The sequence below is a fragment of the Monodelphis domestica genome, chromosome 3 (genome assembly GCF_027887165.1).
Source record: "Monodelphis domestica isolate mMonDom1 chromosome 3, mMonDom1.pri, whole genome shotgun sequence".
NCBI lineage: Eukaryota > Metazoa > Chordata > Mammalia > Didelphimorphia > Didelphidae > Monodelphis > Monodelphis domestica.
In genome coordinates this window covers 142,796,827-142,823,747 of record NC_077229.1, presented here as the reverse complement: position 1 = coordinate 142,823,747, position 26,921 = coordinate 142,796,827, and the positions used below count along the sequence as shown (strand labels likewise).

Genomic DNA, 26,921 nt, shown 5'->3' with positions numbered 1-26,921 from the left:
GTATTGGTAATGGCTAGGGAAAGGAGTGGTACTAGGCAGTGGGGGTTACGTGACTTGCCCAGGGTCACATAGTTATGAAGTGTCTGAGGTCAAATTTGAACTCAGGACCTCCCATCTCTGGGCCTGGCTCTCAATCCACTGAGTCACCCAGCTGCCCCCTATAAATTCAGTTCTTTGAAAAGTTATTTTACAATTTATAGTTATTATTCTTAAATTCTCACTCAAGAAAATTTTTGGTCATCACAAAAAAAGACAATCCTCTTTTTTAAATAATGACACAAGTAGCACAGAGATGTTAAGTATGGAAAATATCATTTTCTTTTTGTTATTATATATATAAAATGGTATACAGGGTTTCTAACACTACCTAAAATGGTAGGATATAATAGTATACAAATATCCCAAAGGTCTGAAATGAAAAATATAGTATTGGGCCCTGAAATAGATGATAAACAGAAAGCCTAAGCAATTATTGCTAAAAGAGAAAAACAAAATATCAACAGGTCAAACACAAAAATTACAGTCAACAACTAAAGTAAATGATGTTTGGCTTTTAAGAGACAGGTTTTCTAGAATTATAAACTTTAACCCCATTCTGCATCGATGAACGAGCATATTTTGTGAGCAATGTACCAATTGTTTGCTTCTCTGCACACAGATCTCTGAGGAAAGAAAAAAAAATTAGCATAATACTTTATAGGTAGCTGACTATAGAATTTTTATTAAATACTGATTTCAGAAAGAACTAAATAGAGCCTCAGTTCCCTTCCAAGTCTTAAGAGTATATGATACTGTTTTTCCCTAGCAAATCTACCCTAATGGTAGTGATACATTTCTCACAAACTTCCCAAGCAGAATTTCTATTAGGTAATGTTAAGATGGTGATTCAATAACCAACAGATATTTGTTTGCCTACTATGTATCAGATACTGAAAAATACCCTTTGTCAAATAATGATTAATACAGAGCACCTGCCCCTCAAGTAGTGTATAGACTAGAAGAGGAGAGGAGATAAGGCTTGTACAAAAGTAGTTTAAAATGGAATGAGATAAGTATATTAAGAGGATATAAAGCAGTATAAAAAGAATAAATCACTTCTATCTTGGAAGAAAAGCAGAACAGAGTTCATGAAGAGGCTAGTATTTGAGCTCTGAATGGTGAGATTTCAGCAGATCTTAAGATAAGGGATTATAGCAGGAAGAAGACCATTTCCCAAGCATAGAATATGGCACAAGTATATTGTAAAAGATGTAAAAATAGGAAGCATGTAACTCACTTAAAAAATACCTGATATGTTTCATTTGAAGATATAACTGGTCACGATAACCTGCTTTATTTGTATTAAGCTGCCCAAAACCAAGTCACCAAGTCACTTTAAATTTCTCTCTCTCTCTGTCTCTCTCTTTTACACACACACACACACACACACACACACACACACACACACACACACACTTCAAAACATAGCTTTAATAAATTACTTACTGAATATATGGTGCAATATCTTCTTCTGTCCACTTCTCCCTTAGAGTGAATAAGCTATTGAATCTTTCCTGATTTTCTTCAGGTAAATCATCTACCTTTAGCAAAAATATAGTCTCTGGTCTAGTGTATTTATCCATGAGTGCTAAGCCCTATAGAAAACAAGAGAGAAGAAATGAAAAATTGGCTTTGATCTTAAACATAAAAAATAGTTTACATTTCATTTTAACTTAACTCAAAGTATTTAGGATGTTATTTGCTACTAATTTATCAGAAATCCCATGGAGGCTTAATACAGAACCAATGATAAATAGCAACTTTTACTTTTCTATATCTTCCAACAAACCTGTCATTAGCAATGAATATGTGCCTTACCCTTTTGTTAAGTCACTAAAATGTGGGATAAGTTTTCTAGGACTCAACTCCACAAAATCTGTATTTTCTTTCATCATTTCCTTCCTTATTTATTGATTTCAAAGGAACTCAGAGATAGACTATATTTGAATAACAATGGAGAGACAATAATATACAAATGTCAAATTTTTTTACCTGAAAACTCCTAATATGGAAAGGTTTACTTTTTCTTATTACTCTCTCCCGAAATTCTAATTATTTCACTTAGTTTTTGCATAGCATCTGTGTGTAAAGGCAGACAATCTACCTAAGAGGATCACTAGAGTTCAAATTCTATGACACATACTAGATGTCTCACCCTAAGCAAATCACTTGTCTCATCAATGCCTAGGGTAACTCTTGAAGACTACAAGCCTCCTACTATATGAACCAGCCTTCCAGCAAAATAAGCAATAATATGCTCACTAATATCCTTGTTTATGCCCAGTTCCATTCCTATGCATGCTCAATCTCACTGCTGGACATAGCATTGTTTTCTATAAATTTTCTCTCTAAATTTTAGGAGGTGGTATACTAACTCCAAGATTTCTACCTAATGTTATTTTCCTGACCTCTGAGTCCTTGCTCAAAACTACCTTAGTAACTGATGGGCTCTTCTTTTAAAAAGACAATAATACACCTCAGCTGAATTTACACACTAGTTATTCCTCAGCCTGACCAACAGTAAGGCAACCCTTGGAATCAAGTAAAGATGGAGAAGGCTGTAAGCCAATATTTTCCCTAAAGAGTTGTTTTCTCAGCTATTATCAACAATGCAAGGATCCAGGACAATTCCAAGAGACTCATTAAAAAAATAAAACAAAACAAAACAAAAAACAAACCAGCTATCACACTGCCATAGAAGAAACTGATGGAGTCTGAATGCAAATTGTGAAGCAAACCATTCTTCACTTTATTTTCCCTATTAATTTTTCTCTAGTATAAGTGATATGTGTCTTCATAAGATGAACATGGAAATATTTATTGTGTGATATATTATCATATTGTCAGCCATCTTGGGGATAGAGGAAGAATAGGAGAAAAAGAAAGAATATGGATCATAAAACATCAGAAAACAATTACTGTATTACAAAATGTATTGCTATGTAATCTGGAAAAAAATTAAAAATTTAAAAAGAAAAGGAAGAAAAAAAACAAGAACTGTTTCTCACTAAGCAGTGCTACCAACTATCCCTAGGAAATTAGTGACTAAAAAGCCATTGACACAGACTATTTTCTCAGATAACTATTATATAACTAATGCCAAAACTGGTGCCAAAGCCAGTCAATTGCTTCAGTCCAATCCTGAAATGAATGGATAGCACAGGTCACTGTGGTAGAATAATCTAACACCTTTTGTGAAATGAATCCAAACTTGCTGACTTGAAAGTTAATATAGCTTTTGAAAACATTCCCTAATACTACTGATTCCATTTCCAGATTTGATGGGAAAAGGTTGTGTAGGAAAAGAAACTAGAGAAGAGCTTCAACTGAAGAAGGAAAAGAAGGAATGATTTTAATCTAGGGAGGAAATCTGGAAGAACTTAAGTAGATAGCAGGGTGAAAGAAGTAGATAAGACTAGATGAAGTATTTGGGTCAACTAACATTAAGTACCAAGTAAAAAGTGCTAAGTATATACAGTGCCAAGCACAGAATAAAATACAAGTAGAGAGACAGTTTCTGCCCTCAAGAGGCCTACATTCTATTCGGGGCAGACAACACAGAAAAGGAAGCTAAACAGGGAGGATGAGAGAAGCATGGAAGAGAAGATCAGAGAGCAGTCTTGAGAGGAAGGAAGATGGCCTGGGCATCCTCCTCAAATGGAGGAGTCATCTAATCAGGGGAAGAGGCTGAAGGGCAGAAAGTACTGCAACTGTGTGAATTCCAGGGCTGACATGAATCTTCCTCTTAATAAAGACCTATGGGCAGAGTAAGGCTTCAGGGATGAAGGATAAAACTAAAGGAAGTCTAGAGTTCAGCCACAAAAAGGCTAAGTCAGGTGTGGCAGTCAAGACCCTAGTTGCTAAGAAATAAGGAGAGTGGGAATTAAAGGGCCACACCAGTAGTTACCCAGAGCATTTTTCCTGGGCAGCTACTAGTGGGAACAAAAGATCTGAATAAGTAGGAAAAATAACAAACTACCTCATTAAAATTGTAATGAAGATGTAACCACAAAAATGTGGGTTTCAAGACTGTGAATTGTCAAACTGTAAAGATAAGTTTTAGTGTCTTGATTTAAATAAAAAATAAAATTGTCGCCATGGGAAAAATTCCCAAATATGAAAATACCCAAGTCAGCTGGGTTTTATGGAGATTTTAATTAATACAAATGAAGGAATTAAGGAAAGAGAGAGAGAAAAAAATAAAAGAAAATAGTATGAAGGGCCTAGGCCAAATGGCCTAGGCCTGAGCCTTAAGAGAGACTAAGTCAGTCTTATCACTCACCACAAGATTTGTCCCAAGCAAAACTCTAGTGTTCAGAGAGACCCTCCAATTCAGTTTCCAAACTGAACTACGAACTCCAACTAGTCTGAACTCCAACTAACCCAAATTCTATAAGTCCCTTCCTTTTAAAGAAATTTTCTCTTATGTCACCTCCCCTAAATTTTCACATCTACCAATCACAGTAGACTGTTTCCCCAGGACTGACCATTCTTAGTTCACATCTTCTTTTGTTATCACCTTCTCTGATTAGATTATATCTTCTGAGTATTTCACACCTCTTTGCTAAGCTTGCCCTTTGTAAGTTGCTTGACCTTTTAGTGATTAATTTAACCTTTATAGGTACTTAGCACCCTTTTTGTATTAGATCTAAAAATAGACCTAGTTTAAGGTTCTAGCTTTACTATAAGTATGAGTTAGGGACTTTTTCATTGTTCCATCAGGAGTTTACAACTTTATCTTCCCCTAAGGCACTGTCTGAGAAGGATGGAGTAACTTTAAAGTTCTCAATACATTCCTGACCAAGTACCTGCATTGTTTAAAATGGAGAATAGCTTAACCAAATCTTCTAAGGTATAGTTTGAGCAGTTTTAAGATTCACAATGACCAACTAAATTTAAAAACTTACATTCTATACACTGTATGCTATACACCTAGAAGGTATTATTATTGCTATCATCAGGGAGAATTCAATGGTTGTGTCCCAGAGACCATTCTGTGATACCAATAGCCATTCTCTCTGGCCAATGGATATTGGATTCATGAGATGTCTTAGCAAAGTGGTCAACATCATCCCATTTACTGCAAAAGCTGACACCCCAATGCTGGAAGAAAAGAAATTACTTCAAACAAAATATCACTGCTAATTTGCTGTCCAATGGTATGAGTGCATATCCCTATAAGGAATCTGATGAGGTCTCAGAAGACAGACTAGTCAATGAGAAATTTAGAGAAATTATTTCATTTGCTGCTATAGGAAGTGATTGTGAATCCTTGGGAGGAAGACTAAATGGGGCATCATTGGAGCCAAAAATACTAGATACTGTGAGTTTACTTATCTACAGAATCTCCTCATCAAGAGGCACATGTAGAACATTAAGAATATTACCAGGGGGCAGCTGGGTGGCTTAGTGGATTGAGAGCCAGGCCTAGAGACGGGAGGTCCTGGGTTCAAATTTGACCTCAGACACTTCCCAGCTGTGACCCTGGTCAAGTCATTTAACCCCCATTGCCTAGTCCTTACCACTCTTCTGCCTTGGAGCCAATACACAGTATTGACTCCAAGACGGAAGGTAAGGGTTAAAAAAAAAAAAGATTATTACCAGCAGTATTCCACTTTGCAAACTGAATTCAGCTGACAGCAGCATGCTTTTCAACAGTGTGGAGGAGGAAGATGAAGAAATCTCACTTAGGCCCTAGGATCCATCCCTTCCAGCAGTTCCTATCCCCTAACCCACCACCCTTCCCACCCTGTTTTTTCCTTCACTTTTGTCATTATCCATCCCTTTCACATGCACATATTGTCACTTGACCAGATAACAAGATACCATAGATTATTGTTGAATGTGTGGATTATTAGCCCACTGGCATGGATCTTGGAGGGAGGGAGTGGCAAATATCTATCTATCTATTGGGGGTTTGGGTTAGGGCAAGGTGCCTCCATACCATATGAGACCTGGAAAACTCTGGACTGTAGGAAAGTGGGTAATTTAGATTGTAAAGCCTTTGAAACTTGGTCCTAGGGTGTCGGTTCCAGTTTACCCCATCCTCCTGAGCCTCTTCTGTTCTCTTACCATTATCAACTCTTTGGAAAACCAATTTGAGGACCAGAGAAAGGAGAGAAGGGAGTGAGGATCTGTAGTTACCAACCATTCTAACTGGAAAGATTTACCCAGTGCCAAATAGTCTCAGGTGTTTGTGTGTATACCGGCTTTCTTCTCCTCTGTTCATATAAGATCATGGCTTATTAGGAAGAATATAACTTTTTTAAGCACAGTGATTCCATGTCATGAGAGGATGCATAGAAGCATGGAGACATGTACTTCTTATCTCTCCCATCCTCCCTTCATCCTCTCACAAATATGAGAGAAATTAGACAAAATAACCATTAAGAGCAAGAGTTGATCTCTCTACCCTCCACCTCAGGGAAGTTACTAGTTCTAGGAAATTAATGTTTCAAATTCTGAAACAGTGATAAAACTGTGTGCCTGTCTTGGAACAGAGAATGCCTTTTAACTCTGCCCAACCAACAAATCAGTTAGGGGTTTCTTGTCTCCCCCATGTAATCCCTTGAGCTGGGAAATTGGAAGGGAACATTGATCAAGTAGTGCTCTAGTCTTGCTTTCAAACAGCAATTATTACTCTTTGTTGGAATGTAGAAACCATTAATTTGCTGGGAACTTACTTGGATTTACAATTTTCTTAAATAAATTTCCATCTGAGCCCTTAGCATAGATAAGTTGCCTGGTTGAGGCCTCAAGACAAACACTCTATACTTAGCACAACTCTCTAGTCTCTAGGATAAAAGACCATAGTGTCCTTTTATAAAGTAGAAGAAAGGCTTCAATATAAATGCAATTAAGAAAAAGGATACATGGAGGCAGAAAGGAATCCTGACCAGAGTCAAGAGGTTGGAGGGTAGAAGAATGCAACACAGAAGACAAAGGGAAAAAGGAAAATCACTGAACATTTAGATATAAGCAAGAGAGAAATTAAGTTCATCTTTGAAGAAGAGGGGTAATTATTCCTCTGGCAAGAAATAATGAAGTGGATCGATAGGTTCTATTGGGAAAAGCTAAGGTGACTAGACTGCAAAGTACCAAGAGCTCTGGGCTTTGTATTAGGAAGACCAAAATTCAAATCCTGCCTCAGGTAATGCTGCACGTTAGCTGTGTGACCATGGGCAAATCACTTAAACTCTCTCAGTCTCATCTGTAAAAATAAAAGGGATTGTAAGTGGCTTCTAAGTAATCTTCTATCTCTAAATCTATGATCTTATGATTCATTAAAGGTCACGAGGAGAGGCCAGTAATAGTGGTTAGTGACTACTTGATGAGGAGTACTGATGCTAATGTCGAACACATTAACAAGAGAGAATTCTTTCTGCTCTCTTCCAAGAGCACACATCTAGGTCAAGACAGAGAAGCTCCCAAGACCTGTCAAACCTGACAACTACCACCCACTTATAATGACTCACATGGGAATGACACTTTCAGAAGGAATCTAGAAAGCACTGACTACTAAGCATTATGTGTCTAGGGCAAGAAACCAAAGACCTCAGGGGCACAGATGCTATTTCCTTCACTGCTCTGGAAGAGAAAAGCAGAATTAATTAATAACAAGAATCTCAAAATGGGATTTTTATTACTCATTAATTAAAAGCTGGAAGAGAAACCTAGATGTCACTGAATCCAGCTCAGGCAAGGAAGATCCACAGAGGTCTCAGTAAGTAATTTCCCTAAAGTCACACAGGTAATAAGCAGCAAATCTGGGTTTTGAATCCAGGTTTTCTGACTCCAAATCCTATGTTCTTTCCACTAATGGCTTTTGTTTCTTCACTACAGCTCAAAACAAAGGAATGGTTGGCTCTTGGTCATGAATGAAGCACACTTAAAAAAGAGTGGTAAAAATGTATTTGCTTGGAGTCTGGCAAATCTAATTTAAAGGGCTTTAAAATTAAAAAAGAAAAAGGTAGAAGTGTACTTGTCTTCTACAACAGCAAGACAATTCATGAGACAACATCCATAAAAAAGTCAACAAAAAATACAATAGCTTCCATTGATCATACACAAACACAAAAGGTAGTAATCTATGGTGGAAAAGAGTTCCTAATGCCAAGAGGCTTATTTGATGTCATGTCATGGGTATCTCTGAAACTTAGTAGAATAATTAAACTATGGCTCCAAAAAGATATATAATAATTTGAAAAAAATCAGGAGAGGGATGAGGATCAAGTAGCATGATCTTTCAAGAGATATTTCAGGCTGAGGAATCTTGAAGCATAATGGAGGGCATCAAGCTGAGAGAGGAACAGTGTCTAAGACTAGAGGTAGTTCAGTGTTCACTGTCTTCCCAAATCACATCTCAGAATTGTGTTCAAGGATGCCCCACTATTTGAGGAAGTTGATCAAGATGGATCTGCCATATCAGGCTCAGATAAAGGAACAAGGGACAGAGCAGCTGTTTCCAAGTATTTTGAAAGGCTGGCACATAGATGAAGCATTAGTTTTGTTTGTGTACAGAATATCATTAATAAAATTAGGAATAAAAGATGGAAGATTGGACAACTTTAGTTCAGATGTCAAGAAAAAATTCCTAATAATTAAAGTTATCCCTAAGTTTAATAAAGGGCTGAATTGGGAATTAGTGGGTTCCTCTTTACTAAAGCAGAGGCTAGATCAGCTTGTCAGGCATGTTATAAAGAGGAATCTTGTTCAGATATCAATTGAACTAGATGACCTGAGATCCCTTCGAACCGTAAGATTTTACAAGTCTAAGCCATAATCAAGGGAACTCAATGAACTAGAACCTATGACAATAAAAAAGCCAAAAATTACAACTACTGTCACTCATCAATCACAGATTTAAAACCAGAAGGGATGTTAAACCCAACTCATCATTTAACAGATAAAGAAAATGAAGCCTAGAGGAATAATTTGCCCAAGGGCACACAGATATTATCTGAGGATTCTTACCCAGGTCCTCCGACTTGGCACTCTTCCCACAAAACCATGAGGTAATATTCATAAAGAATTTAGCACAGAGCCTGGTACTGCTTGTTCCCTTCCCCCTTCCTCCTGTTCCAATGTACAAACACCAGATATGTTGAATGTTCAAATATTCAAGCAACTGATTATATACTATCTTGTTTTCCCTGAAACCACTATTTTGTAACAGTTTTTCTACTGCAAAATCCATTAAGTTCCAAACTAACAATTTACAAAAATAAAACACTCTCTTTATTACAATTTGTTTGTTGGAAACTGCTTTTATATATCACCCTCAAAGTTTTATGTAAAAAAAGGCTCATATGTAATCTTCAAATACAAAATAAAATTCTGCTCAAAATTTAACACCTTAAGAGTGTTTCATTTACTGACAAAAAAATACCTCTAAAATCATGAAAAGCTTTCAACACAAGAAATGATTAAAGGAATAGTTTCAGAGAATCCCAGGAAAATTTGTATGAACTAATACAGGGTGAAGTGAGCAGAATCAGGAAAACACATCATAAAATTACATCATAAAGAAAAACAATTTTTGAAAGCCTTAACACCTATGATCAATGCAATGACCAACCAAATTCCTGGATCCTTAAGAAACTGTAAGAATCAAAGTTCCTTTCAATTATACATTAAATTCCAGAGAACTATTGATATAGTATGCTACCACCTCCTGATAGAGAAGATGGACTCAAAGTCAGAATAAGATGTGTACATGCACATGCACACATACATACAGATTTTGCTTAAGTTTTTAAAATATTTTTATTTTATTTTCAGTTCCAAATTCTTTTCCCTTTTCCCCTCCCCCACCACTGAGAAGGCAAGAAAAACAAAACCTATTGCAAATATGTATATTCATGCAAAACGAGTTTCTTCATTAGCCATGTCCAACACAAAAAAAGAAAAAAAAATGCTTCAGTCTATACTCTGAGCCCATTGGTTCTCTATCTGGATGTGAACAGCATGTTTTATCATGAGTCTTTTGGAATTATGGTTGAAAATGTATATTTTGAATACAGCCCATTCAGTACTTTATTTTATTTGACTATTTATATTTGCTACATGGGTTTTATTTTTTTCTTTTTTTTTTACAATGAAGGTAGGGAGAGAAGATGAATGGGGTGCTATTGATAGAAAAGAAAGAGAAAAAGAGAGTCAATGAAACATTTTTTTAAATGCATATAAAAGAACAGAAGGAAAGCCAGAAGGAAACAGATAAGAATGTCAGCTTTGAAAATTACACATTTAATTTCTAATATATTTAAAAGGGAAAGCAAGCTGTATCTAAGAGGGATTCATAGTCTCATGTCACATCCTCTTTTTTTCTGTTCTCTTTGTACATGGAAATGTTCATGACAGTTGGTGTTTGTTCAATTCAAAATTCTTAAAATTAAATTTAAATATTAAATATACAAAGTTATGAAAACCAAATTACAATATAAAATCAAATCGCAAAAGTCAGCTTGTGATATTACCTTCAGCTGATCCATTCTAGTTGTCATTCCTTCGGGAACACTTTGTTGCCACACTTCCTGAAATTCAGAGAGATTGAATCTCACTGCATTCTGTAATAGCATCTGTGCTGTTGCTCTGCATATTTTATCGGTATTCAATTCAAAATAAACTTCGCCTAAGGAAGAAAAACAGCTCACTTTAGGCCATATTTAGACTTATTTTTTTCTTTCTATTCAAAGTTCTCTTCTTCAGCCAAATTTAACTCCTTATCTTACTTTCCTTCCCTATATTGATATTGTCCAGAATTTTCAAAATCAAATATTAAGGTTACTTTCTTAACCTGAATGTACAATTAAGATAGATCTTTCTTACCAAATCTTACCTTCATTTACATATTTCTTTCCATAACATTCAAGGCAGTGTTCTATCATTTGCCTGAAAAAAATTAAAAATGAGATTTTAAAAGGTTTCATAATAATCTTTTTATGGATTACTTGGAGAATCTTTATCAACTCCCCAACAGTTGACACAAATCATAGCAAAATTCCTGGTTCCTAAGAATCAAAATTCCTTTCAGTTACATACAAATCCAATTTCTCAACATTTGAAAACTTTTTAAATGTTATAACTTGACTGGTTGCCAATACTTCATCAGGCTAGAAAAATAAAAATAGTTTTTTCTTTTATATTTCCATTTGAAAAGAAATCTTGTAGACAACAAGTATTTACTCACTCTGGTTCCAAAGGTCCAAGTTCCTGAAGACAAGCAGTTAAAGGAACTTTATTAAAAGACCAAGATTCTGAATCCACAAGCTGGGTTATATGATTTAGAAGTTTCATCTCATAATCAAATTCAAGTCTCCTCCAATAACCTATTAATATCAGAAATACATTTTGCATCAGAAAGACTACTTCCCACCAACATCATTTAAAGACCTGTACTCCATATATCAAACAAATTCATCACCTGGTAGCCACCATACTGGTGATAAACTCCTCTATGGCTAGCTACAATGGATCTGGGCTTAGAAACAATGTAGGCTTTTTCTGGATGTGACCGCAAAGCTGACCTAAGTGCTATAAGGGTACGGTGGGGTCACTTCTAACTCACAATGAGTCAGTTAAGGCTATAATCTACTTTGCTGGAGGAAGTACCCATATCTCAATGAAATATTATCCAACAGATGATCTGAACTGTTGTAGGCAAGTTAAGTAATCTTTCCTATTTGATGAGTGGCTTTCCAACAGAGTATAACTAACTAATCTAAGGTCACACAACTAATTCATTACTGATAAACCTAAAATTAGAATACAGATCTCCTGACTTCTAGTTATATACACTTTAGCCTAGACCAAAAATAAAGAATAGTTTTTCACTAGTCAACCAAAAGTTATTCCATCATGCTGTAGACTACCACAGAGAATAGAAATTATATATGTGTCTGTGTATGTGTATACACACACATACATGTATTTTAATTGTGTTTTAAATTTTAAATAAATCATTCCTTATATAACAATTTAAAAAATAAAATACAATAACATTGTATAATACCTATTATATAATAAAATAAAAAAATAAATTAAAATTGCATTTTCTCCTTAATACCTATGTATAGAAAAAAAAATCATTTCCTTCCCTTCCTTAATGGTTCTGCATCTTATTGTAGATTTTGCCATTGTTTAATCCTGTTTTGTTTTATTTTTAAAAGAACAATGTAACACATTAAATAATTTGCTGATAGCTTAAGTGTGGAAATAAAAAAATATATTTCTCTAATAGATTTAGGACTGAGACAAATAATACATAGTTGACATTGATATAGCATCTTGAGGTTACAAAGATCTTTAAATACATTTTCTCCTTGAATCTTAACAACAGTCCCTTACGTAAAGTACTATCCATGGTCACACAAATTCAAATTCACCCATGTCCTAATTCTAAGTCCCACATTTTTCTCCCTGTTAAGAGGTACTCCCCCTTCCTCTTAATTAAATGATAAAAGATCTTTAAAAATACAATTTTTCCTTCAGATTTTTTCTACTCAAAAATCACATACTTATAATAATCTAATAAATATAGCAATTTTTAAGTGCTCTTTAAAAAAAATCAAATAAATGGCTATAGCCTCATGTGATTTTGAACTGGAAAGAACTTCGTAATTCATCCAGTTGTAGAACCTCACTCAGGTACTAATTTTATTGTTATTATTTTATTTTATTATTTATTTATTAATTTAGTACCTCTTATTCACATTGGTGAGTCAGGTCCCTAGGAGGCAGCTGCCTACTATAAGAGTTTAAAATTTAGGTTTTATGCCAATATGAAAGTTCTAAAGTAATGTTGTAGTTGCCAATTTTAAAATATTATAGCTTAAATCAAAATGACTTTTAGGGAGGCAGCTGGATAGCTCAGTGGATTGAGAGCCAGGCCCAGAGATGGGAGATCCTGGGTTCAAATCTGGCCTCAGACACTTCCCAGCTGTGTGACCCTGTGCAAGTCACTTGACCCCCATTGTCTAGCCCTTACCACTCTTCTACCTTGGAACCAATACACATTATTGATTCTAAGACAGAAGGTAAGGGTCATACCTCAGGTATACACCCAGCAAGTTGATGCAGGTCCAGGGAAAAGGTCTCCTCAAACCAGGAATCTCCAGAACCAATCCCTCCAAACACCAGGAAGGGAATCAATCTCTGGAACCAAACTCTCCAGAAGCCAGGAAAGGAATGCCTCTAGACTATGCTAGTCTCTTCTTTTTATGCTTCTATTTTCCATATCACTTCCTATCACTCCCCCTTCTTCACAGAAGCCAGTGGCAGTCTTTCAATTTGCCTAGTACCAAGGGTGGTCGTGGGAGAAAGGGGGTAGATAGCCTTTGGAGGTGTGAGCTTACTCTAGTGACTTATGAACTCTCTTACTTAGTGTTAAGTAGGGATAATTTAAGTACTTGACTTGATTAGCTAAAAATAGATAAAGATTCTATCTTCACACTACTATTCTGCTGAGAGTTCCAAGGTTAACCCTCAAGGGTCAGAGTTTCTAGTGCTGCCTCTGAAGAGCCCCAACTGGTCATTCCTGTCTGATTACCAATCAGTAGTCTCAAAGCAATCTACTAAGGTGTTACAGTAAAAGTAATGGCATAAAATATCACCTCCCATCACATCTTCAAAGTTCCCCCAAAAACTAAGGAACAGTAATATGATGGTGGAGTCACACCTAGAGAACATATGAGACCAAAGGATAAACTCACAATTCCAGCTTCTTTTAAATCCTTTCTTTCTTGTCCTTATCAAGTTTCTCCTAGGTATAGCTCTCGGCTGCACTCTGTGGATCAACACCTTCCTAGAGTTCATAAATGGCTCTTCTGTCTAGCATGAGGGGTCTCGGTATTCATTCTCCATAATTCTCTGCAGGTGCTTCCTTTGCTACTAGCCACTGCCCCTCTGAGGTGAATGCCATAATGCTTCAGGTTGCCCAGGGAAGCTCTGATGGAACGCCTGAATGTGCAGAACCAAGAGAAGAGCTTTTCCCCTCTTTCTCTCCTACCATGATTCTCTCCTCAGAGTCTTGACTGAGTTCCTACACCATTAGGTTGACATGTGCCTGGAATCCACAATTTCAGACTGAACACAGACTGAAAACAGCAAGAAAACTTGCTGTTTTCTACACAGGTCCAGAGGTACATCTGACCCTTTAAGCCAATCACAAGCTCTCAACAATCACACATTTCATTTGTGGCAGCATCTGTCTTCATCCAATGATCAAGGCACCTTGATCTCTTCAATCTGATTAGAACTTCTTCTCATCCAATCTGCTTTGCTGACATTGATTGAGGTAGAGGTTGTTGGACCCCTCTCTACCACAATTTAACCTTCTTACTTTACACATGAAGAAACTAGATAATAAGATATTAAAGAATTTTTAAAAGTTAAAAAACTCAAGACAAATGTAATTCCGTAGGATCATATATGTAGAGCTAGGAGAAACTTTAGAGAACAAAGATCAGTTCTCCCAATCTGCAGATGAAAAAACTAAAGCCTATAGAGATCCGAGGCTTAGCCCAGAGTCATATAGCTAGAAAGTATCTAAGGAAGGATTTGAATCTAGGTCTTCATGACTTCAAGTCTAGCATTCTACCCACCATCCCTCTTCCAGAGATTTTAATAAGAAGCAGTACAGACCTATCACTACTTTTGAAAAAATATAAATAACCTACCCTATCATTTCTAAGGGAGGAAAAAATTTAGCATTTACTAGGTACCATAAACTGTGCAGAAAGTATTATGTAATTTGAAACTGTCAACAACTTAAAGGCTCCGGAAGTTTGGAGTCTAGAGATAAATTAAGAATTCTCTTTTAAAATATAAAACTTTTTAAAAACTTCTCAGATTTGGTTTCCTTGAATCCAGATTCAAGTACTAAGGCAGTTGTAGCTTTTTTATATAGTAAAAATAGGCTGAGTAGATAAGAGTGATGAGCCTGAAATCTAGATCACCTGACAGCCTTAGATACTTATTAGTATGTGACCCTGGACAAATCACTTCACCATGTTTGCCTCAGTTTCCTCTTCTGTAAAATGAGCTGGAGAAGTAAATGGCAAGTCACTCAAGTATCTTTGCCAAGAACATCCCAAATGGAGTCATGAAGAGTCAGACTTGATTGAAACAAATGAACAATAACAACACAAAAGTACTTCAATCAATCAAAAGTATTTACAAAGTACTTTCTGGGAGGTCAGGCACCGTGTCAAAATTCTAGGAATACAAAGACAAATGTGAAATAGTCCTTGCCCTCAGGGAGCTTATGTATGGGGGAGCCAATGTATATATGAGTATATACTAAAATCATACCAAATGAAAACAACAGGGTGGTGGAAGGTACTTCAAAAGATAGAGAGACAAATAAAAGTTTCATGAACCAAATCTCAGAGAACACCAGGGATCCCAAGAAGAGAGAGTGTGTTCTAGACACACTGGGTAACAAGTAATGAAACAACAAGTACTGGGATTCTATGTGATTTTATCACTTTACTGATGAAACTGAAGCTCCCTTCTGTCCTAATAACTGACCTCAGAGGATAGCTATGGACAAAACAGTTATCATGCTGCTTGCTGTCAACTGTGAACTTTAGATTACTCCACCCTACTTAGACTAACAAAAGCAGGAATGTCTACACCCATACTTAAGGATTAACTATTTAGGAGGATGTGCTAGCAAATGACAAATCAGAAACAGCTGACAGAACCCTGGGCTGTCCTAAGTCAAGCTTAAGCTACCCTTGGTATAGGTGAGACACAGGAAAGTGATGTAAAACTGCCCATATATTTCGCATCACTTCCTCTCTTGGCTCTCTTTCCCTGGAGAGGTGGCTCTGGCTGGCAGCGTGCTAAGTGTTCCGACATCTTGGCATGGTGGCAGCTACTGTCTGGTTTGGGGGTGAGTTTTCCTTGATACTATACTGGGAGAAGCTGAGTAGCTAGTTCAGGTTCAGGCATCTTAGCTGAGCCCTCTTGGAGTTTAGGCTGATCCTTTACCTTCCAACATTATCCTCTTAGAGAAAGCCTCTAATCTTCCCCCTAGCACAGGCCAGGTGGAAGAAATCCCACACCTTTTCCCTCTCCCTTCTCCTTAATTTCTTTCCTCTATATTAATTAAAATTACCATAAATTTCCAGCTGACTTGGGTATTTTATTTGGGTTATCCCCTGGAGACCAATAAATAATTTAGTTTTAGGTCACAACCCTAAAAAAAAAAAAATTATCCTTACACAACACTATTCCAAATCTCTCCAACTTAGCCTGGTGGCCTTTGCATCACAGAAAGTTGTTCTCAGTGTTGATAGTGGCAGGGGAAATTAATCTGGGAATTCTGCATCACTGCTAAATCATTTCTCTAGTCAATTAAATAAGGATAAACTCTGCAAGTAGCCCTAGCCACTGAGGAAAGGTTGAGCTTTACCCACTGAATATTCAGTATATCAATCAATCCACAAGCACATTTTTTTAAACACATCTTAGACTCAATACTATGTATTGGCCAGTACTCCACCTCTTGGAATATTTCTTCAGTTACTTATTTCCTAGTGCTACTAATGATGAAAACAAATAATACCACCTCCAATTTCACAGGCATGAAGAGCTTGTAAATGGGCCAGGATTTCCTCCTCACTTGCCTGAATTTGATCAAGCAAGTCTGCCATTGTGTACTGCAAAGCAAAAATGGATACATGAGCATCAGACATACAATCCAAGGCTGCTTTCCATAATTCCTTTTGTGACCTTGGCCCTGGATGATGAAAACAGATTTATTTAATTGGACCAATGACAGAATCTTAATTTGTTTTCTTTGTAATGAGTGAAAACAAAATCACAGGGAAACATCTGCTAACAAAAAATAATTCTAATATAATAGTAGAGCTTTTAATTTTGAATTTATTTTTTTAAAGATGCTCCTCACAAAATAGTTTTATTCTGATTTAATTTATTCCACATTTTCTTGAATCAATTTTGATACATTCAAAAGTGTTCATTTGCATAATGCTTTTCCTTAAGAAATACTTTTTATGAAATCTCAAATTAATTTTGCTTCTATTAAACTATAATTTCACTTATTAATCTATAACAATTTCTTTTCATTTATAAAATATCACCACTGAGAATCTCTAATTCTCTAATTATAAAAACAGATCATGTGAACAAAATGACTTAAGAAGTCTTACTTTTGAATGATTTGAATCCTTTTCTTTCTGAGCATCAGGTCCTTCATATGGATTTTCCATCAGAAGTTTCTTCAGTTTCTTTAATTTTGGCCTACATCTTCTTAATTCCCAATAATTGTTTGCAAAACCAAAGATCTACAATCCAAAAAGCATTTTAAACATTTATATACTGTACTAAATGAAAATCACCAAAGAAAATCCAAAAAGAAAAAAGTATCTATGAATAAAGAAACACAACAGAATCAAGAAGAAATATACTTAAACTATCCCCAAATATTTGGGATGGAAACCACATTTATCAGGTCTGTTATATGTATTATGTGTGACAGTGTCTGTTACCATGTAGAGTTTTTAATTATATCTGCTACTTGTATGACCTCGGATGGGTCCTTTAACCAACTTGATCCTCAGTTTCCTCATCTTTAAAATGGGAAGATTGGTTGAAATGGCTTTCAAATCCCTTTCCAGTTCCACCTATAGTATTGCAAAATAATTTTGTTGTTCTTAAAAGAAAGGCAAGCAGGAAGGATCTAAAAGAAAATGGTTGATACAAACATAAAAGGCAACAATAAAACTGCTTTTAAAAATTTAAGTGGAACAAATGATTTTGAAAACATGACTTTCGCATATAAAAAGGATATCTAAACTAAAACACTATCTAGGTAGGAATTAAAATTTAAATACAGGTATTCCTTCCATATCTCAACTTTCCCAATATAACAATAATGAAATTGTGATTTCATTATATCTCAAGTTGGCATATAAGAAATTAAATGGGGAGGCAGCTAGGTGGCTAAGGGGATTGAGAGCCAGGCCTACAGATGGAGTTCCTAGGTTCAAAACTGAACTCAGACAATTTCTAGCTGTGTGACCCTGGGCAAGTCGCTTAATTCCTATTGCCTAGCCCTTCCCACTTTTCTGCCTTGGAACCAATATACAGTATTGATTCTAAGATGGAAGGTAAGGGTTTTAAAAAAAAAGAAATGAAATGGGAATTTTCTAAAGTTTTGTGGATACTTGAAGAGCAACAGATGACACAGAAAAAAGTTGAGAAACTGACCAAATACTGAGCCCAAATTTTACAATGAAGTACTTGTAAGCACCCCATAAAAGAAAAAAGAAAAAATTCAGATTTCTTCTCTGGTACAAAGTCAAAGGCCAAAAAAATTTACAAGGTCTTTCTAGATGTAAGGGGTATTACATTCCTAATTCCCCATGATGTGGAAGGAATACCTGTACTACCAGGAAATACTCTCATAGACTTTTGATAGAAGCTAAATGAGATAGAATGCAGGTTTGGAGTTAGGAAGATGAGTCTTCCTGGATTCAAATCTGGCTTCAGACACTTATTAGCTGGGTAATCCTGGGCAAGTAACTAAATACTGTTTGCATCATTTTCCTCATCTATAAAAATGAGCTGGAGAAGGAAATGACAAAGCACTCCAATATCTTTGCCAATAAAAACCCAAATGAGGTCATGAAAAGTGAGACGTGACTGAATGACAGAATAACAAAGTCAGTAGAAACCAGTCATTTCAGTGCTTTGCCATAAGAAGGATGCCAGGGGACAGCAAGGTGGCTCGGTGGAATGAGAGCCAGGCCTAGAGATGGGAGGTCCTAAGTTCAAACTGGGCCTCAGACACTTCCTAGCTATGTGATCCTGGGCAAGTCCCTCAACTCCCATTGCCTAGTCCTTACCACTCTTTTCCTTTGGAATACCCAGTATTGATTCTAGGATGAAGATAAGGGATTTAAAACAAAAAAGAAAGATGCCAATGAACTAGTCTATTCAAAAGAGTGTGATCAAAAGTATGGGGATTCAAGAAACCATCAAGAATAACTGAAGTAATAAGGAAGGTGAAAAAAGAGGACTCCATTGAAAAATGGTAGCTTTGCCCTTGTGGTTTCCCTTTTCGTCTTCCTAGTGGCCAAAAAATATGCCCTGTGGTTCTTCCATCTTTCTCTGGTGGCTTCTGGGGAGTAACCACTGAACAAAGGGCAGAACTGAACATCTGTGGAAGACAGAGCAGGTCAAAGACTTGAAGGAGCTGGAATTATGAGGGAGATTCAGAGGTCATAGGAATTGTGAAGAAGGTCAGAAACTGAATATGGGGAAGAAAAATCTGAAAAAACTAGTAAAAGAAAGATTACAGAAGAAAACAAAATGACAACACACATAACTACCATTAAGAAATCTATAGGACAAGGAGAAAGTTTATAAGACAGAGAAGGAGGGAAGAGAAGGGAACAAACATTTATTAAGTACCTACTATGTACCTAAGTGCTACACCACTATTATCTCATTGATCCTCACCACACCCCTGGGATTTAAGAGCCATTATTGTTCCCATTTTACAGCTGAGGAAACTGAAACAGACAGAAGTGACCTAAGTAAGGTCACTTAAGTCAGTGCCTGAGGTCAGATTTGAACTCACTGGGTGACTTGGCTGTTCCTACACAGGGTGAGATGTGGGTCCCCTTACACTCTACACATCTATGATGCTGTAAGTTAAGGAGGTGCAAGGAGTTCATATGTATCAACTCATTCTCAGCAAGTTTCTTTAAGCCAAATTGGTGGTAAACATCATATATATTTTACAAAGAGAAACAAATCCCAAGGAAATCATTTCTACCATAATTCACTGGCTCCCAAGGAAGGAACATAAATGATCTGAAAGAACCTATCCCTAAGAGAATTAAAACAAGAACTGGAAATCCCTTTATTCCAGTAATTTCATGTGAATCATTGAAATATCTCCATTCTCTTCTTTCTGGCCCATTAATATATTTAAGGGAGCAGGTTCCCAACTTGCTGGCTAATCTCAGTCTAATTAAATCTTCCTACTAACTACTTGGTATCTCTCCCCAAATTATATTTAGTTTATTGATCTATTTAATGCTGGATCTCCCCACTATAATGTTCTGTGTAGCCAATGTAGACTGGGGGAAAACTACTGTTTAATGGTGGTGTTGGATCTTTTGGTCCAAAGTAATTAAGAACTGGCTAGGCTCTAAAATTTAACCAACTGACGAGTTTAAAGCAATGAAGCAATACCTTCTTTAACAAGGTATAATTTTTATATTTCTCTATCCTCACAAGCTTTTCCAAAATGCAGTGGCTATGGCATGAAGAAATATTCCTTCAAAACATTTCTATAAAGAACTTGCTAAAAATCAGGTCTGTTTTTCTGAATGAATCACTTAAAAGACAGTCTTCTGCTTTAGAGAAAAAAAGTCACTTGGTCTTCCTTTGCCTAATTTGAACTTCTTTAAAGCTGAAATTTGACATCATATACTTCCAAGTTGTGCAACCCTGGGCAAGTCACTTAAACTGCTTCTGTTTGCCTCAGTTTCCTCATTTGTGAAATGGGGATAATAGCAGCACCCACCCCACTATGAGGATCAAATCGAGATAATTGTAAGCCATTTAACAGAGAGCCTAGTATATAGTAACCCCTATTTAAATGTTAGCTATTATTATTATTATTCCTATGTGCCCTAATTCCCATTATTCCACTGAACTAAGCACTATAAATATAAAAAGAGACAAAAGATAGTCCCTGCTCTCATGGAGCTTACAATCTAATGCTGAAGACAAAATGCAAATAAATTTATGCAAAGAAACCACATAGAGGATAAATAAGAAATAATTTACAGAATTAAAAACATTGGGAAAGGCTCCATGTGAAAGAAAGGCTTTTGATTGGCATAGTAATTTGGCTGGGAGGTAAGGAGGGCTGCACTAGGGCAGTGTCAGTGCAGAGGACAGGAGGGGCCTCTGAGAGATGACATAATAGTGAAATTGACAAGTCTTCGCAGCAGCTGGATCTGGGGGTGGGGGGATTAGGAGGGTGGAAAGTGTAAGACTCCTGGAAGCAGAAGTCTCTGAGAAGCTTGCTGCCTCTGCAGTAATACAGAAAACAGAAGGAGGGAGGGTAGAGGAGGAAGTGAGTTTATTATGTTGACTGGCCATCCAGCTCAAGATATCTGAAGGTGGCTGGAGGTGTGAGACTAGAGCTCAGCAGAGACATTTGGTAGACAAAACTGATCAAAAAATCTCATTTTACAGATAAGAATGAGGTCTAGAAAGGTTACTTGACTTGTCCAAGACTAGAAGAACTCTGGGTTTAGATTCCAACCTCCAACACTTCCTAGTTATGTGATTATGCCCAAGCCAATTAAATTCTCTGAGCTTCAGTTTCCTCATCAATAAAATGGGAATAGTAATAGTTGTATGTCCTACCTCCTAAGGTTAGTGTGAGGACGAGTACAGTATAAAGCCCTTTCTTTGGGAGAAGAGATTGTTTAACTTTTACATTTGTTTACTCGGTGCCTAGCATAGTACCTACATATATGGTTGGTGCTTAATAAATGTTTGTTAAGTGATTGATTATAAATACTTTACAAATGTCAGCTACTATTATTACATTACAAACAACAATTAAAGCTCAACAAATTAAAAGCTGTGTTAGGTTAGCTCATCAATCATTTCTGACTATTGTAGAAATCAAAAAGAGTGAATAGAAAGTAAGTGGTACCTCAGTGTGAATTATATCAGATGGCATTTCCTCCTTTTTTATTTGATCTGGAGTTTTGCAACCAGGGATAAAAAGCAACATATTTGAAGTATCTGCTATTTTCAGATCATAAGTTTTCTCTTTACTGCAAATCACTGCCTGTTCGTCTTTGTCACCACGGATCACAAGACTAGAGAAAAATAGGGAAAGGAAAAATAGAGATGAGACTGTAAGAAACTTTTATGAAAGAAATTTCCATTTGTGCATGCATATGTATATTCATTCATTCTCCATAAGACTCAGCCTGTTTCCATTCTATGGCACAAGATAATGATCAGCTGATCACTTTTTAAAATTTTTATTTCTTCCAGATTCAATTTTTAATATTTTTCTGACATTTTGTAAACCATGTTCTCTCCCTCGCTCCCATCCCTCCTCCCCTTTCCTCATAAGTCTTTTGGGGTTGATCTGGATAGTAGTTAAAGTCAATCAGAGTTGATCATCATGGATTATGGTTGTTAACTATATACAACATTCTCCTGGTTCTGCTCACTTCCCTTTGCATCATTTCATAAATCTTTTCAGGTTTTTTGTGATCGTCCTATTCATTATTTCTTATGGCACAACAGTATTCCATTACAATCATATATTACAACTTGTTCAGCCATTCCTAAATCGATGGACATCCCTTCAGTTTCCAGTTCTTTGCCATCACAAAAAGAGCTGCTATAAATATTTTTGTACAAATAGATTCTTTCCCCATCTTTAATCTCTGGGATCAGCTGATCACTTTTAATCTCATTTTGTTCAGTTGTTTTTAAGCATGTCTAATTCTTCATGGCCCCATGTGGGGTTTTCTTGACAAAGTCATTTGCCACCTCCTTTTCCAGCTCATTTTATATATGAGGAACCAAGGCAAATGGGGTGAAACAACTCACCAAAGATCACCTCACTAGTGTCTGAGGCAGGATTTGAACTCAGGAAGATGAGTCTTCCTGTCTCCAGGTCTTTCATTCTATCCACTGCAACACCTAGTGCCTCTTTAATCTAATTACCATGCTTTTAATTCAGCTTTGGCTACTCAAGACACCTTTTCACATTCTATAGCTTCCTCTCCCCTCTAATTAGAGGGCTGAAGAAGGGAGAACTAAACTCTTCCCAAAGCCTTCCCTAATAGGCAGAAATTAAGACTCATCATTCTCCATCTGCAGCTCTGCTGGTTTCAACACCAGAAAAAGGTGCCCCCTTTCCAAGTACTTCCAGGGCCCTCCCCATATTCACTTTCCAACTTTTTTGTGGGTTGTGCCCAAATAACACTCAAGTGAAAAAATGTCCAATTTCACAGATGAAAAAAGGTTGCCCAGCTGGTCACAATTAGGACTGGAGAACACAAGTCTGCTGACACTTTCTACTACAATCCTGGGTCATCCTGATTTCTGTCTATTTACTAGACTCCTATGATTCTGAAAGAGAGTAGGGACGAAGGTTTTTCCTTTGCTTTCTTTTTGTTTCTTGGAGGCTGACGATTTTGTGTCTCACTTAAATCTAACTCACTTGCAAGTCTAGTTATCACTAGTCTTCAAAAACCAAGGTAGAACAACAACTACAATAATTACCTAGTTCAGCTAGCATATTCATTTGATGAGCTAGTAAATACAAGTTAAAGGTCGAAAATAAAAATAGAAAATAGAAAATACAATGGACAAAAACAGCTGATCAACAAAGGATGAAAAGCAACAATAGAACCCACTAAATGGAAAGGAGAATTAGCATGGTTTATTAGGGAGATTGCCAAAGAGTTAAAAAAAACTAGATGACTTCCTAAGGTTCCTTCTAACTCTAAATCTTTGATCTTTTGATCATCTGGAAAATAGCAGGGAGCATAATAATCCCAATCAATACATGGGTTTGGATCCTCATTTCTCCACTTGTTAACCGAAATCAAATCCCAATCTCTCTAGGCCTAAATTTTATCTGTTGGATTTCACTGTCACAACAAGGCAGTCATGAGGCTAAAAGGATAAAATACATTTGGAAATGCTCAAAGTGTTACTAATTTTTGAAACAGCCAAAAACTGAAATCTAAGGAAGTGCCCTGCTGTTGAGAAAGGGATAAATAAACTGTGGCATGTGAATGTAATTGTGTCATATTTGTACATGTAATTAGGAGGAATTAAATTATAATTTTAATTTAATTTTAATTAATTTAATTTAATTTAACTAATTAAATTTCCATTTCAAAAATTATAAAACTGACAGTTTTATAGAGTAGAGTAGGAAGAACTCTGTAAAATGATGCAGAACAATGTATGCAGAAGACAAATTATACTAAACACAACATTGTAGACAAAAACTACTTTTTAGGACTCTGATCAATGCAATGATTAACCCCCAAGTCCAAAATATTGAAGACGAAACTGGCCACGGGATTGCTATAAGGAATAAATGTATGAATATTTTTGGCAAAACGCTTCTCCAAGTGCCTGGCACATAGCAGGCGCTTCCTTTTCTCCTTTCCACTCAGTTCCTGGTGGAAAAGTAATACATTTAAAATGCAGAAATAGACATCGTTTGCAACATGACCAATGTAGGGCTTTGCTTTGCTGGACTGTGCATACTTTTTTTCGGTGAGAAGGCATAATAAGTGCACGTGAAGTGCTATAGCATCATTTTGGCCAGAAGTGGACAACTTACGGCGGAGAACTTGTGTCCCATTAAATACTACCAGGAGAGCGGAGGGGTGGGAAGAGGGGGTTGTGGGCGAGTCCTACCTGTGTCCCGCCTCCAGCTGCTGGCAGAGAGCCGGCTCCAGTTCCACCAGGCAGAAGTCTCCGGCGGTAGCACCGCTGGCCCCGGGACTAAAACTCAGGCAGTGCACGGTAGGGAGCAGCTCCGAGGGGTTCAGCTTCGCTATCTGCAGCGTCGCGTCCACCTCCTCGCGTGTGCGCATCTCTGGTAAAGGAGCGGGGTAGAAGGGGAAGGAGGATGGCAAGCGGGCTCCAGAGGAGCAGGCGTGTGTTCTGCAAAAAAAAACAAACTAGCTACAAAACCGGCGACCCGCGGCCAAAAAGGGAAGGGACTCTCAAAAGCGCGCCAAAATAGCGCAGGCTCCTGGACGCGCTTCCGGGGCGGAGAGACGTTTTCGCAGCTGTTTCCTCGCAAAATTAGGGAGGATTTTTTTTTTTTTAAGAGCTAACCCCACCCCACTTCTGCTTGGGAGCTAGCTGGAAAGATCCGAGAATTCCCTCTTGGGTCCTTCCGGTCCTCAGTTGCAGACTGGAATAAAATGAAAGGGGCCGGATCGCCCTTTCCTCGTTTGTAATGCGGGGGGAGGGACTGCGGCGGAGTTGGTCCTAAAGGAGGCGCTCTAAACCTTGGACACCTTTGGCAGGCTGGTAAAATCTATGGACCCGCTCTCAGAATATTTTTAAATGCATAAGATAAAGTACACCGGATTGCCAAGGAAACAAATTATATTGAAATAGCCATTTTTTAAAAGCAAGTTCATCCTGAACTACAGGATCTCTTCCCCTTCAAACACTCTATCACTTAATGCCTCACGCATTAAACTTTTCGGAGTTCAAACCCTATGCAATCTAATTCACACTCTTCCCTCTAGGATAGTTTTAAAAATCTTACTGTAACCCGTCATTCTCCCTAAACATTATTTAATTTTCTCGCGAAGAGCAACGAATCAGCCTTGTATTATTTGTAAATAAAGATATGATGGAAGTTCTGTGCTCTTACATAGAATGAAACAATACCACCTACATTAATATGGTAATTTTATTCATTATAAATATAAAACTAAAAATTCTCAATAAATGTATTTTTTACTATACGCTTAAAATTAATTGAATAATATGGAAATAGGTTTTGAGTAGAAATTCATATATAACTCAGTGGAATTGTCAGTTCTGGGAGGGAGAAAGGAAGAGGGGAGGGAGAAAACGAATCATGAAACAGTAGAAACTATTTTTTTTTTTAAAGAAAAGGAAAAAAAGATTAATTTATCAAATTAGTATGCGTTTTTTATTTCATTTTAATGAAATGTGAACTGAGAACATATTTGAATAAATTATGAAAATGAATGGACTTGGGGTGGGAGTGGGGATGTACAGGGAGATGGTGAAATAGATAAGTTGGCCAGCCTGAAGTCTAGAAGATAATCCTGTGTTCAAATTTGACCTCAAACACTTACTAGATATGTGACCCTGGGCAAATGGCAGACTAGTCCAGGATCTTTGCCCTTTGTCAACATCATTTGTACATCACTAACATCATTTAATGCTGTAAATATTTCTGCATGTACTTATCTGCTCCAATAAAATGTAAGCCTGTGTGTAGGGATTGTTTCATTTTTTTCTACTTCATAGGACTGTATTCTCAGCACTTAGAAGAGGGCTTGGCACATAGTAGTAAATACTTTATTGATTATCTTTGCTTAGCATAGTGGTTTCCAGACTTTATGTAGGAATTATCTCCTTTTTTGCAAAAGAAAAAAGAAAGCTCATATTTTTCATAAAATGATCTTTTCAAGGTATTTCCTTAGTTCATATTTTAGTCAAATAAAAAAATTTTTAATATGTATTTATAACACAAGTCTTAAACATATAAACAAAAACATGTTTATGAAAAATATTTTTATAATATATAATATAAAAATAATATTATTTATAATTCATAAAATAACAGTAAAGTGAGGGGTAAGCTTGTTTTTAGTTGCAAAGTATTTCAGAAGATGATGCTATTGATATGAATGATCCTTTTTCAATCATTAATCAAAATATTTCTATCTTTTTAACAACCACAGTACTTCATACAAATATGTTATGACATATTGTTTGATAAACCTGAGACCTCTATAGCCAAAATAAAAGATTTTCAGGTTTAAATTTGTGTTTCAATAGACTACAACAAAAAGCAGTTCTGTTGACAGCTCCTATCTAGGGATAGTAAGAATGGTAGAGGTGGCATTTGTTTTACAAGGGCAGGGCTAGTTTTTCTATAAAGAGGCCAAAAGGCTGCCATCATATGGTTGTTTCAGGTCACTAGTGTTTTAACTTTTTGGCAAAGATGTCTAAAATATTAAAGGCTTGGTTTCTGTGGAATCAGGAAGGCAAAAGATCTGAGTTTATAACCCAGTCATGTATCCAGCAAAACTGAGCATATTCTTTCAGGGGGG

The 26,921-nt window shown here is 36.6% G+C and overlaps 1 protein-coding gene across 1 annotated transcript; it reads right to left on the bottom strand.

The window, feature by feature from the left end:
* Window positions 1-295: 295 nt before the first annotated feature.
* DSCC1 (DNA replication and sister chromatid cohesion 1) lies at window positions 296-24,931 on the bottom strand. Its single transcript, XM_001380987.5, has 9 exons — window positions 24,508-24,931; window positions 21,758-21,926; window positions 17,220-17,354; window positions 16,616-16,706; window positions 11,231-11,369; window positions 10,880-10,932; window positions 10,518-10,672; window positions 1,486-1,634; window positions 296-662 (listed from the first exon to the last, which is right to left on the bottom strand). The coding sequence occupies exons 1-9, from the start codon at window positions 24,684-24,686 to the stop codon at window positions 554-556; spliced, it is 1,179 nt and encodes a 392-aa protein (XP_001381024.1). The 5' UTR covers window positions 24,687-24,931; the 3' UTR covers window positions 296-553.
* Window positions 24,932-26,921: the final 1,990 nt, after the last annotated feature.